The sequence below is a fragment of the Rhincodon typus genome, chromosome 2, assembly GCF_021869965.1.
Source record: "Rhincodon typus isolate 14 chromosome 2, sRhiTyp1.1, whole genome shotgun sequence".
NCBI classification, from domain to species: Eukaryota; Metazoa; Chordata; class Chondrichthyes; order Orectolobiformes; family Rhincodontidae; genus Rhincodon; species Rhincodon typus.
In genome coordinates this window covers 23,135,385-23,149,098 of record NC_063333.1, presented here as the reverse complement: position 1 = coordinate 23,149,098, position 13,714 = coordinate 23,135,385, and the positions used below count along the sequence as shown (strand labels likewise).

Genomic DNA, 13,714 nt, shown 5'->3' with positions numbered 1-13,714 from the left:
GGTGTGTAGTGTGTAGTGACACTTGGTGTTTGCGTACCGAGGGTCTATGCACAGCTTGATGCAGCCACACACAAGCCATCAAGATGGGGGTGGCATTGGGTACGTCCTTCCCCTGACTTATCCCGAGCTTTGTACATGGTGTCCCTCGGGACAGTGTCCATCTTAGACCTCCAGATGAAGTGACTGCAGGTGACTGCAATGGCACAATTTCAGGGAATGGGCCAGACCTGCGCCATGTACAACAACAGAGAATACCTCACACCTGACGACCAGGTTTTTAACTGCAATAGAGACGGAGCGGTGGTCCCAAAAGCCCAGTTTCTGCCTCACCTTGGCAATGTGCTCCTCCCAAGTGTTTGCACCCCCTTGGCCCCTCCAAACCATATTCCCAGCATCTTCAGGTAATCTGCCCTGATGGTGAAGGGTATAAAGGATCGGTTGGCCCAGTTCCCAAAGAACATGGCCTCGCTTTTGCCTCAAGTTACTTTGGTTCCCAGGGCCAGTTCAAACTGGTTGCAGATGCTCATGAGTCTGTGCACTGACAGTGGATCTGTGCAGAAAATGGCAATGTTGTCCATGTACAGGCAGGCTTTGACCTACAGGCTCCGCTGCCTGGAATATCACCCCTCTCAGGCTTACATCCTTCATAATGGATTCAGCAAAAGGCTCTGTACAACACAGAAAAAAGCCAGCAGAGAGTGGGCAACCCTGACTGATGCCAGATCTGATTGGGGAGCGTTCTGATTCCCACCCATTGATTGAGACTGCGCTAACTTTGTTGGTGTAGAGTAGTCGGATCCAATTGTGGATTCCCTTCCCAACACCCGTTTTGAAGAGCACATCCCACATGTACATGTGCGTTATCCTGTCAAAGGCCTTCTCCTAGTCCAAGCTGATGAGGTAGGCATCCACTCACCTGTCCTGCACATGAGTGATCATATCCCTGAGGAGCATGAGACTCTCAGAGATCATCCTGCCTGGCACAGTATTGGTTCGGTCGGGGTAGATGACCTTAGACAGGATTTTGTCGTCTGCATTCAGCGGTGAAATGGGTTGCCAATTTCTAATTTCCTCCTTCTGCCCCTTCCACTTGTAGATGAGGGTGATGATACCTTCCCTCATGGATTCTCACATGCTACCTGCCAGAAACACACTGTTGTACATCTCCAGAAGATCCTGGCCAATCAAATCCCACAGAGCTGAATACAACTCGCCCAGTAAGCCGTCACTTCCAGGAGTTTTATTCTTTTCTAATGACCCGAGAGCCTTGGTCAACTCATCCAGAGATAAGGGCTTGTCCAGCCTCTTCCATTTGCTGTCCTCTGAGACCTCCATAATAGAGGACAGGGCTGCACTGTCTGTGGGCTTTGTGTATACAGTCTGGTATAAAAGGATTTGCTAGTCCTCAGGATGTCAGACTGAGATGACATTACCAAGCCATCTTCTATCTTCAGGCTGCTGAACACAGAGCTCTCCCCATGGACCTTCTGGACAAAGAAACACAAACACATCTCATCCTGCTCCATGGTGCGGTCACTGGGCTGGAGGATCATCTTGAAAGGCTCCAAGGCAAAGAGCGAGGCTTGCTGGCTCTTCACCTCCTGGAGATTCTCCGTAACATCAGCCCCATCATTTGCACCATCTCTCTCTTGCCTTCTGAACACCTTTGAGGATGAAGAACCTCTTGATATTCTCCTTGACTGTTCCCCACCAGTGCCCCGGAGACTCAAAAAGAGGCTTCACATATCTCCAACCTGTGTAATCCCTTTTGAACTCCTCAAAACTGGGGTCAACAGTTTCACATTCAGCTTCCACGTTCCCTTGCTGGCCCATTGGCCTTCCTGTAGGTGACCGTCAGACAGCAGGAGGCAGGGGTCAGAGAACACCAGCTTGATGTCAGTGGGTCTGACTGAGAACATTCAGGATACAAACAGGAAGGATATCCTTGAGCAGATAGACCCCATATGGCCGTGACCAGGTACATCTACACTGTGCTGTGTCTGCAGGGGTAGTGAAGCTTGGCAACTTTAACCTTTTCCATCAGGAATCTGGATGGGGCGTCTGGTTTGCTGTCAGCCCCTTCAGATCGTCCATCCACATCGATGATGTAGTTGAAGTCTCCGGCCAGAATGAACGGCTTGGACGCTGCCAGCAGCAGTGGGAGCTAGCCGCTCACTCTTTACCACTGGGGCAGGGGAGTGTTTCTGTACACAACATCTGCTACGATGAGGCTCCCACCCACCACCTCCTTAACCTCGGAGATGGTGAAATTGCCTCCTTGCAGCAGAATGCCCAGGCTGGAGGAACGGTACTTGTTTCCCCTGTGACCAAATCAAAGGCCCGTGGGCCCATAAGCTCAACACTCCTGTATTCCACACGCCTGCAGTAACAGGAGGTCCGCTTTGATATTGGCCGATGTACAAACACATTGATAGTAGATTTAACACCACGCACTTTAATGCTGGCAATTTTAAAACCCATTTTGAGAGTTTATAGAATTACGCATAGACCCAATGTCCATTTACCTGTGGTCTTCTCACTGAGAAGGTGCTTGTGGTCTGCTCACTGGGAAAATCCCTGCATCCCTATAATGTGGGTGAACTGTCGCACACTGTTGGCAATGAGGTAGCTGTCCTGTTCCTCCCTGGGGGTGCTGCTCTGATCCAATATCATTGGGGTGAGAACGAAGCCAGCAAGGTCCAGTTCTGAGCCCAACAGAGGGACTGACATGCTCTGCTCCCTATTCAGGGCGTCGCTGGTCCCAGTTGCCCAGGGCTGTGGTGCGGTGGGTACTCCTTGGTTCCCAATGGCTGGAGGTCGGGTTTCACTGGGCCCCTCATGCCATCTAACCCCCAGTTGCTTCATAAAGCTTGAAGGATCATTCAAATACCACACAGACCAGTTCTGCTCAACATACTCAATGACCAGTGTGCTTAATTATACTGAGACATCCACTAAATCAAAGGTGCTGAAATAATGCTGTAAGCACTGCTTTAAAGTAGAATATAATAAATCCATATAACTTCCTCTGTAATAAAGTATATGCTGTATAAACATGCTATTTATGTTTCCCTCCCAAAATAGTTCAATACAAATAAAAATAAGAGACCATTTACATCATTTATAAAGTTTTTCATTTCTAATAAACGTAAGTTGCAGAAGATAAAAATTTCTAGTGTTTACATTTGATACAAGCAAGGCTGGAGGAGAAACTCACAACATTTCCTTGTTCTTTTGCAGACATCCCCCATTCCCTGAGTCCCATTGTAATTAGTCCCATGATGTCAGTCATGGCTGAATTGCTATAAATCATGACGTTTTAAAGTCGCAGGGCTGTGGATTCAAGTCTCTATCTAGGGGATATTCCAATGTAGTGCTACAGTGTGCTGTACTGTCACAGATGCTATCTGTGAATAAGACATTAAGCTCAAGCTATCTGCTCCCTTAGGTGGAAATTGAATATCCCTGTGAAGCAATTCCACTTTTGTGGTGACCAGACCAATATTTATCCATCAATACAGAAAAACATCATCTGTTCATTAAAACATTGCAGCTTGCAGAAGCTTCCTGCACACCAATTGTCTAATGTCAACAATTCAAAGGTACTTCACTGGCTGTGAAGTGTTTTAGAAAGTCACTATTAAAATGTAAGTCTTTCTTTATGGGACCATGTTTTATGTGAAAGATACTATAACAGGGCATCTTGTTTTTTTTGCAAGGGCTTGGCTTAATGTATGACATTACTTTTCCCACAAGCTAAGTTTTCCCTAAAGCTAAATAAAATGTATGAACTATTAGTGGAGTGCTGAAATTAAATGTAATTTCACAGTAATTGATAACAGTACCTTTGTAAATGTGTCATAACAAATGTTTATTATAAATTAATAACCCATGTTACTTAATGTTACTAAACTTACACATTAATAGCATTTGGTAGCTTACAAAAATATTGTAAATGATTCCAGTGACATTACAATGGTTTCATCAAAAGATGTTAATCACTTAATGTCATAGTCTATCTGCATGATTAGCAATAATGATATTAGCAACCAATTAAATAGAAATGAAGTATATGTATGTGTGCATATATTATATATATATAATATATACACAAACAGACACACATTCATATAGACTACAGTATCAGTTTTTACTCCTTTTGATGATGGCCACTAATTCTAGCCTAATCCACTGCCATAAGTAATGTTTAGTTGTGTGTAAAGACATAAAGATGGAATTGTACCATAATGGTCAAGAGACAAGTAATGACTGGAGGCTTTTTCCAATGAGTATGGAGTGTAGTGTGTTAATTGTATAAAGTAGTTTCCTAATCAACCTCTTCAGAGATGTTGTGACATATCTCTGGAGCAGGTGAGATTTGAACCCTTGCCTCCTGGTGCAGAGTTGAGGATTCCACTGTATATCAATAATTATATTCAGTACTCACCAGTCTGCTTTCTTACAAGTCCTGCATGCCACACCAGAGCTCCTACCAGTCTGGTTGATTTTCAACTGCCCACTGAAGTGATCTAGCCAGCTTTTCAAATGCACAAGACCACATTAGGATCAACGAAGGAGCACAGGAACACTGCACAGTTTATTTAGATTAAAATTCCAAAAGTATGAAAACCAAACACGCCTGTCATAAATGTCATTGAACATTTCAACAGAACTTCTATATAAAAGGCACTGACAAAGGAGACTTGGTGAATCAATGTTTAATATTCTTCATTTCAGTGTGGTTGTGCACAATGGATAACGCACCTGACTACGGATCAGGAGATTATAGGTTCAACTCCGACCTGGCTCAAGTACAATTTGCAATTTCTTTACGGGGAGGCAACGGCCTAGTGGTATTATTGCTGGACCGTTAATCCGGAGACCAGACAACATTCTGGGTACCTGGGTTCAAATCCCACCACAGCAGATGGTGGAATTTGAATTCAATAAAATATCTGGAATTAAAAATCTAATGATGACCATGAAACCATTGTCGATTGTCAGAAAAACCCATCTGGTTCACTAATGTCCTTTAGGAAAGGAAACTGCCATCCTTACCTCGCCTGGTCTACATGTGACTTCAGACCCACAGCAATGTGGTTGACTCTGAATTGCCCTCTGGGCAGTTAGGGATGGGCAATAAATGCTGCCTAGCCAGTGACGCCCTCATCCCATGAATGAATAAAGGAAAAAAAAGGAGGGAGATCAAAGAGAGGTACAATGACTGTATCTCCACAATGGATGTACTAGCAAAGCTGTTGCCCATGGCAGCTTAACTGTAACTTTCCATGTGGATTTATAGTTGACCTGCACACCTGTCTCTCTTGAGCTGTTTTCTAGCCTCAGTGGAGTCAATTACAGTACACAGATAGGAATTTATATGAAATTTGACAAGGAAGACAAAGGAGCTTTTCATTTGCTTTTATTTCATGAGGCTTGAGTTGCAAAATGGGTTTACTCTGTATAACCCTTCTTTACATTTGACAACATGGGAAGGTTTCCCATAGCATTGTTAATCTTTCATTTGTAAATCCTTTCCCAATAATTTGGCAGTTGTTCACCCTCAGGATATCAGTCTCTTGCACCTCCCCTGAACAGCTATCTCCCCATCCCAAACAAATGTTTTATTTTGTTCGTTCAAGGCATGTGGGTCAGCATTTATTGACCATCCCTAATTGCCCTGGAGGGGATGGTGGTAAGTTGCTTCCCTGAACCACTGCAGTGCTTTGGGGTTGTAGGGATATCCAGGGATAGAGTGCTAGAGACTGAAGTAAGGTGATCCAGGGTGGGAAGAGAATAGAGCAGGACAGACTGAGCTGGCAGTCAGCTAGCCCCGTGATGTATACACAGGAGCAGTGTGCCCAACTCTATTCCATACCCGCTACTCCGCCCCAAAGTCAAGATCCTGCAAATCGGAGGGAGTTTCTCCCAAAGCAGGTTGTGAGAACTGACATTCACATCCTTGTCTCAAGTCAAGCAATTATCTATTAGAGCTGAGATGAGGAAAGGCTTCTTCACTCAAAGCATTGTGAATCTTTGGAACTACTTACATTCAGTTGCCAAGAATATTCAAGATAGAGCTTAGCGGTTTTTGGTCACTAAGAGAATAGAGGAATCTAAGGAGTGAGTGGGAAATGGATCTCAGCTGGATCAACCAAGATTATATTGAATGACAGTGCCAAATGGCCAAGTGGCCTCACTCCTGCTATTATTAATGTCTTTATATTGTCATGACTCACAATTTTGCAAGAAGGAGAACAGTAACATAGAAACATAGAAATAGGTGCAGGAGCAGGCCATTCAGCCCTTAGAGGCCGCACAACCATTCAATATGATCATGGCTGATAGTGCAATTTCAGTATCTCACTCCCGCTTTTGCTCCATACCCATTGATCCCTTTAGCCATAAGGACCACGCCCGGCTCCCTCTTGAATATATCTAATGAATTGGTCCCAACAGTTTTCTGTGCGAGAGAATTCCACAGGTTCGCAACTCTCTAAGTGAAAAAATTCTTCCTCATTTCAATCCTGAATGGTTTACCCCGTATTCTTAGACTGCTGGTTAATAATAACTATAAATTCTGGCTATATCTCTAAATTTCTGGAACAAAAACAGAAGTTGCTGGAAAAGCTCAGTAGGTCTGGCAGCATCTGTGAAGAAAAAAATCAGAGTTAACTGTTCGAGTCCAGTAACCCTTCCTCAGAGGACAACATATTCTGAGGAAGGGTCACCGGACCTGAAACGTTAACTCTGATTTTTTTCTTTACAGATGCTGCCAGACCTGCTGAGCTTTTCCAGCAACTTTGTTTTTGTTCCTGATTTACAGCATCCGCAGTTCTTTCGGTTTTTCTCTAAATTTCCGACTTGTGACCCCACTACTTTAACACCAAAACATCTTTAATCTTACTACTCCTTTGTTCGTCCCTTAAATATAAATGCAGGTCACATATTTATCAGACACGTATGTACAAGCCGTCTGTACTAAATTGTCATTAGCCAAACTGCCCATTCAATACTTAATTGCAGTGTAGCACAATTAGCAAACGAGAGGCTGGTTATGCCAAATTAACTACAAGTTCAAATGAAAAGTGTTCAGCTGGGAACAATCTGGTTTAGCTAGGCTCCTGTATAGAACAAACACAGCCTGACACGGTGAAAGGTTTCAAAATTAGACTTCTTAACCAGCGCATTTTATTTTTCCTAACTCCTAAACCTTTCCCATATTTCAGGTGGAACATTCTGGGTGCTCAAGGATCTCTCCTGAGTCATTTTATTGAACCGATCTACCTACAGAGCATTGTGTTGGGAAGCACACATCACGTTGGTCACATTTCCCGTGCATTATGCCAACGGCTGGAGGATGTTGTTCAGCTGCTACCACCTTATCGATGCAACCAGCCTCTCCTGAGCGGTATGTTATCAGTCTTATAAACAGTTAGCTGACTGTCTGGCCTCATTGCAGCCTGTGATGTGTGGTCATCTGATCTCTGGGCATGGACTTTGCCCTCCTTAAAAAAATGCTGGGTAACCAGTGGAATAAACATGTTGCTGCAGTGTTAGATCATACAGTATCTGGGGAAATTAAGGATTGAGGTATTTTAAACCTAAATGAATTTCAGCTAAAACAAACAGAAAATACTGGAGAAACTCAATGGGTCTGTCAGCAGCATCTGTGGTGAGAGAAGCAGAACTAACATCGCGAGTCCTTTATAACTTTTCTGCACAACTGAGGAATGGCAGATGGAATTTAATTCTGATAAATGCAAGGTGTTGCATTTTAGTAAGACAAGCCAGGGCAGCACTTACACAGTTAATTGCAGGGGTCTAGGAAATGTTGTCAAACAGACAAACCTTAGGGGTGCAGGTACATAGTTCTTCAAAAGTGGTGTCACAGCTAGGCAGAGTGCTGAAGAAGGCATTTGGTACACTTGCCGTAACAGTCAGCGTATTAAGTGTGAGAGTTGGGACACCACATTGAGGCTGCACAATACATTGGTAAGGCCAGTTTTGGAATGGTGCGTGCAGTTCTGGTCACCCTGCTGTAGGAAGGATGTTATTAAACTGAAAACGGTGCAAAACACATTTACAAGGATGTTACACAGTGTGGAGGGTTTGAGTTATAAGGAGAGACTGAATAGGCTCGGTATGGATAAGTTGGGCAGAAGGGTCTGTTGCTCTGCTGTATGACTCTATAACTCCTGTTCTGAAAAAGTCATACAGGACTTGAAATGTTAACCCTGCTTCTCTGTCCACAGATGCTGCCAGACCTGCTGAGTTTCTCCAGCATTTTCTATATTTGTTTCAAATGTTCAGCATTCACAATAATTTGCTTTAGTGTGAGTAGAGGCTTTAGGCATGTCAGTTGATGTATTCTGCAATGTTTTACACTGGTTCAAGACTTCAGTTCACCTGAATTTGATGATGTCCACATACACCAACCATAGAAGGTTAAGAGGTGACTTAATAGAGACATACAAGATGATCAGAGGATTAGATAGGGTGGACAGTGGGAGCCTTTTTCCTCGGATGGTGATGGCTAGCACGAGGGGACATAGCTTTAAATTGAGGGGTGATAGATATAGGACAGATGTCAGAGGTAGGTTCTTTACTCAGAGAGTAGTAAGGGCGTGGAATGCCCTGCCTGCAAAAATAGTAGACTCGCCCACTTTAAGGGCATTTAAATGGTCATTGGATAAACATATGGATGATAATGGAATAGTTTAGGTTAGATGGGCTTCAGATTAGTTTCACAGGTCGGCGCAACATCGAGGGCCAAAGGGCCTGTATTGCGCTGTAATGTTCTATGTTCTATGTTCTATAGCCTGGTTTGAAGATGCAGGATTTAATGTTTTGCATTTGCCTGGGGAGACTTTTCAAATTGTGCTCATTTTCTTAAGTTTGCCAGCAGCTTTAGGGACATCTTAAAATCTTCAAAACAATGGAGTAGAAGCACTACCCCTATAATTTTAACTTAAGAATAGATGCCAGATAGTTATTATCTGTTCTAAACAAGTGGTATATACTTAAAGATTCCACTGACCTCATGCAGCATTTTAGTTTATTGAATGAAACTGAATTTGTTCGTAACTCAAGGTTCACCCAAGTTTAGGATGGAAAGATGTTTTAAACCCATAGTTCTTAATTGTTTCTGCCACTATTGAGCATGACAGTAATTCCCTTTTTTATATATAATTGTCGCATTGTGGTCACAGCCCACTATGCTTTCCCACCTTCCAACCCTTCATAGGAATACTGCAGGGATGAGGAATTTGGTGGCCCCAAGGAGAAGAGGGATCTGATGTCTCAGGGATCGGACCCCCATGGGAATTAATGACTGCTGCTACCCACATTAAACATTCCTCCCCCAGCCCCTGCTACAACACTAACTCTATCCCAGCGGCAATCTTTTCTGGAGTGTCATTGCTCAGAGGGGAATCAGTCTGTCAACAGACTAGTGTCAGGACAGGGATCCTGTAGGAGACAAAATGGTACATACTGTATCATTAAAACTCTACAGCATACATGGAAAACACGATTCCCATACTCCCAGAAAGCAACTCCTTCCTTTCATTTGCAGGACCCATCTTGGTAAAAGATAGGGTTGTCAAGTCAGTTAAACATTCTTGCATTCATATTCTATTATCTTCAAATCTTCATCTGTATGTGTTTGATTCTGTTTGGTAACAGCAAATCTCAGAAATGATACCAACTTGTCGATGCCACATATTCTTTAACTTAATAACAAGTTTGATTATCTAAGATGTTCCCTGATTTTGCAATATAAGTTAAGGCACTGAGTAAGAGTTGTGTTTTTACTCTCAATCTGTCCAAGTTCTTAAAGTTCCTCGGTCCCACAGACTTCATCCACACCCCCTTGGTGTGCTCTGAGCACAACTCTATACCTAGACAGTACCCATGTTCATATGTTTGCACAGATTTCAGGTCAGAAAATTAACTGAGAACTGAAGTAAATCGTCCAACAGTGACAAATTCAAGTCGTCAGGGCTTAGAATTAAGAAATCAACTGCAGTAGGGGCACCAATTTGCCATAACCTCTTTGCACTTTTCCCTGTATGCGATGTAATGTCATGACAATTTTCATCCACATAAGGAGTTATCACAGTGCATACAGGTAAATAATGACCATTTTGTAATTAAACTCTGGAAACCCATGTTAAAAGTAAAATAAAAACAAGGCTGAAATTTAGAATTTCACTTTTATGCTCTTAGCTTCCAGACCATGCACACTGTTGCTGAACAGCATAATTTTTTTCTATTATCTTTAAAATGTCAGTCATTAAGTTCTTAATTTCAGTTTAATTTGCATTTTAGAGATAATTGCTTACTTAGACAGAAGCCAATTTAATGGAGCGTTGGTACTTGGGTAAAGAACACAATTTGGAAATATTAAGCACCATGGCTTCTTAATGTTGCGGTGAACCAATGAAACGACAGCATTGTTGAATGGTTACTGTGGTTGTTAATTTCATAAAATGGGCTTTCCTTTTAATCTGTTTCCTTTCACGTGCTTTATTAACAGCAAATTTTGTCAGAACGCTTTGAAATATTTAATTCTAACAAATCTTGACACTGAGTTTCCCAGCAATCAGCACCATGATAGTCTCTGAATAGAGACAGGTGACTTGTCATTGCAGCACAGTCATATTAGCAGTCACTGCTGCCACCAAAATAGAACAGGTCGACACAAAGGAAAACAGCGTATCCTGTCAGCAGAATCCAATTTAGCATAGGAAGATTGCATGGCTTCTGGAAAGTATCATCTAATCTTGTCAGCATTTATTCCCAATCCCTAATTACCCTCAGTCCTACAGAATGGTTTACAAAGCTATTTTAAAGACCGATCAAAAGTCAACCAAAAGTGAAACGTGAGCCCAAATCAGAAAAGGGGAAGACAGGTTTCCTTCCCTAAAGTGCATCAGTGAATCAGTGAGGTTTCTATGAAAATCGGACAGGGTCATGATCATTTTTTACTGATGCTTGCATGTTAAGATTCAAGGTGGGTGGGTTCTAGGTGGGCTGGCTTTAGGTTTGTGATTTTTAATCTTTTTTTTAAATGTCCATGATAGGGGAGTTCATAACTAGGGGGCATATTTTAAAGGTGAGAGGATGAAGTTTTAAAAAAAGACATGAGGGACAATTTTCTTTACACAGTTATGGAATGAACTGCTAGAGGAAGTGGTGCTTGCAGGTACAGTTATAACATTTAAAAGACTTTTGGATAAGTACGTGAATTGGAAAGGTTTGAAGTGATATGGGCAAGTGGGACTGGTTTAGTTTTAGAACATAGTCAGCGTGGACTAGTTGGACCGAAGAGTCTGTTTCCATGCTGTATGACTCTATTCCCAACTAACTCAAAACCCTCCGGTTTTGGAGATATAAAATTTATCACAAAGGGGTAGATTCTTACTTTTTTTAAAAGAAAAGCAGAGTTTAAAGAGTGATCTTTGACTTTTGTTTTACAAAAAGATGGTTAAAACTTCACTCTTTTTAACTGATTTCCTTTTGATTTTTTTTCCCTACATGACAATGCCTATGGGTTTTGTAGAGTGCTCTTTGATCCTAGACAGGGAGGAATAACTGATTCTGACAATTTGACAGTATGGAGGAGCTAAATTAACATCAGTCATTACCCAAGGCTTTTATTAAAACTTACAGTCATGTTAATTCAGCTTAGTCTCACTGTCAGCCTCAGTAATTCCTCAGAGTCAGTCTCCACCAAAGCCATTCGAGAAGCCACTTCCCTGGCGTTTTTCACAGTGTTGACGAGCTAATGGGTATTTTACATTTAAATTGTGCACTTGGCTCCTTCCCCATCAGCTGCAGCTAACATAAAATCTTAATGATCGACTCCGGCCTGACAGAAGCAATGGTTTGACAGCTCCTCTCCTGGCCTGCTCCTGATGCAGACTAGCACTGGGTGGCTTACAAGTATGAACATAGGAATAATGACAGACCCATAAAGATCCCCAGGTCCATAAAGCTCATCCCAAACAATTGGTATTCCTCATGTATCACAATATATACACTCTCGGCACACCCTGGCCCCGTTCCCCAAAACCAGAGCCACGTCATCTCCCTGGAACATTGAGAAAATAGATTTTTTTTTCAAATCTGAGGATTCCTCCCTGATTCATTTAGACAATCAAATGGATCACTTTTGCCGTAGGTGTCCTACAGTGTCTACTCTTCTCAAGAGCTGAAGTGTGCCCCAACCAAAAGCAGATCCAATATCAAGGATTTCAGTTGTACAGACCTTTCCCAGAGGTCCACATTCTCTGGGGAATGAATAGAGGAGAGTAACACTGGGAGACCTCCATTAAGAACCATGCATTTATGCAGTTGATGAATTATGTGAACACAGAGATATCAGCATCGAAAAACAACATTGTGGTTCATCCAGCTGATCTCATGGTTTAAAAAAGGCTGCAATATATCCTATTACACTTACATCTAGTCTTCCATTAAAATACTGCCAAACTCTCTTTGCAATTTGCAAAAAAGTCTATCTTTCTAGGAAAATCCATTTCATGCATTCAGCATCTTCTATTTATATACTGAGATGGTCAACATCAAGAGAGGCCAGACACAGCCTGTATTTTTATGCCTTTTAACCCCAGTGATGATAAAAATCACTGACATTCTGATGGAAACGAATGTCATCGAGGAAACAAAGAGAAAAAGAGAAGTATGTCAACAGAGAGAAATCAGGAATTAGTAATAAGGTCCATGGGATTTAGCCATCCATCATTTGATTATGTTGGACCACATCGAACTCTATGTGCTCTCTATTCTCTTCTGCCAATGGCCTAGAATCGGCCGAGAGGGCAAATATAACCTCTGCCTTGAAACCGTCATCTCCTTAAGCCAATCTTCCGATTGCCATCCATCATATGCCTCATCCTCCTTAGCCCTGAATGGAGGGATTTGAAGCTGAGACCAAAGTATGCCTGGGGCCAGGAACTTAAGCAAAGATGGGCAGCCTGCCCCTAGTAGCAAAAAATGAGCGCAGTGCTTCCTCTTTCATCGCCATAGCCTAAACACCATTGAGTGCATTTTGGTTAGAAACTGAGTTCCTGTTTGTGGTAACAGCAAGATGGCAGCAGGGTAATTAGCTCCATTCCTTTTCCATTCTTTTTCTCCTCTTCTCCCTCCTCTCTGCAGTAATTCTATCCCCCCACGCCCCCACCCTTTTAACTACTCATCTAAGGAGTCGGGAAGTAGTCAGGTCGCAACCAGGAACCATGTGGAGGGAAAAGAATGCACGGGCATTGTCCTGTAGCGACAGCGGATTGAGCATGGGCCGGAGCAAAAGCAGCGGATCATGGATTTGGCAGCGAGAGCGGGCCGGTGAGGCAGGGGTGGTGAGAGCGGTGCCGGCGAGGGAGCAGCAGTGAGACCGGGGCCGGTGAGGGAACGGCAGTGAGAGTGGGACGGTGAGGGAACGGCAGTGAGAGCGGGGCCAGTGAGGCAGGGGCAGTGAGAGCGGGGCCGGTGAGGGAGCGGCAGTGAGAGTGGGGCTGGTGAGGCAGGGGCAGTGAGAGCGGGGCTGGTGAGGCAGGGGCAGTGAGAGTGGGACGGTGAGGGAACGGCAGTGAGAGCGGGGCTGGTGAGGGAGTGACAGTGAGAGCGGGGCCGGTGAGGGAACGGTGGTGAGAGCGGGACGGTGAGGGAGCGGTGGTGAGAGCGGGGCCGG

The 13,714-nt window shown here is 43.3% G+C and overlaps 1 protein-coding gene across 1 annotated transcript in view; it reads left to right on the top strand.

The window, feature by feature from the left end:
- LOC109919412 (double-stranded RNA-specific editase B2-like) overlaps positions 1-13,714 on the top strand; it is a 148,210-nt gene that overhangs the window by 112,568 nt on the left and 21,928 nt on the right. The window contains exon 5 of the mRNA XM_048606229.1: positions 7,230-7,411. Coding sequence (XP_048462186.1) covers positions 7,230-7,411 — 182 coding nt within the window. The remainder of the gene's footprint in view (positions 1-7,229; positions 7,412-13,714) is intronic.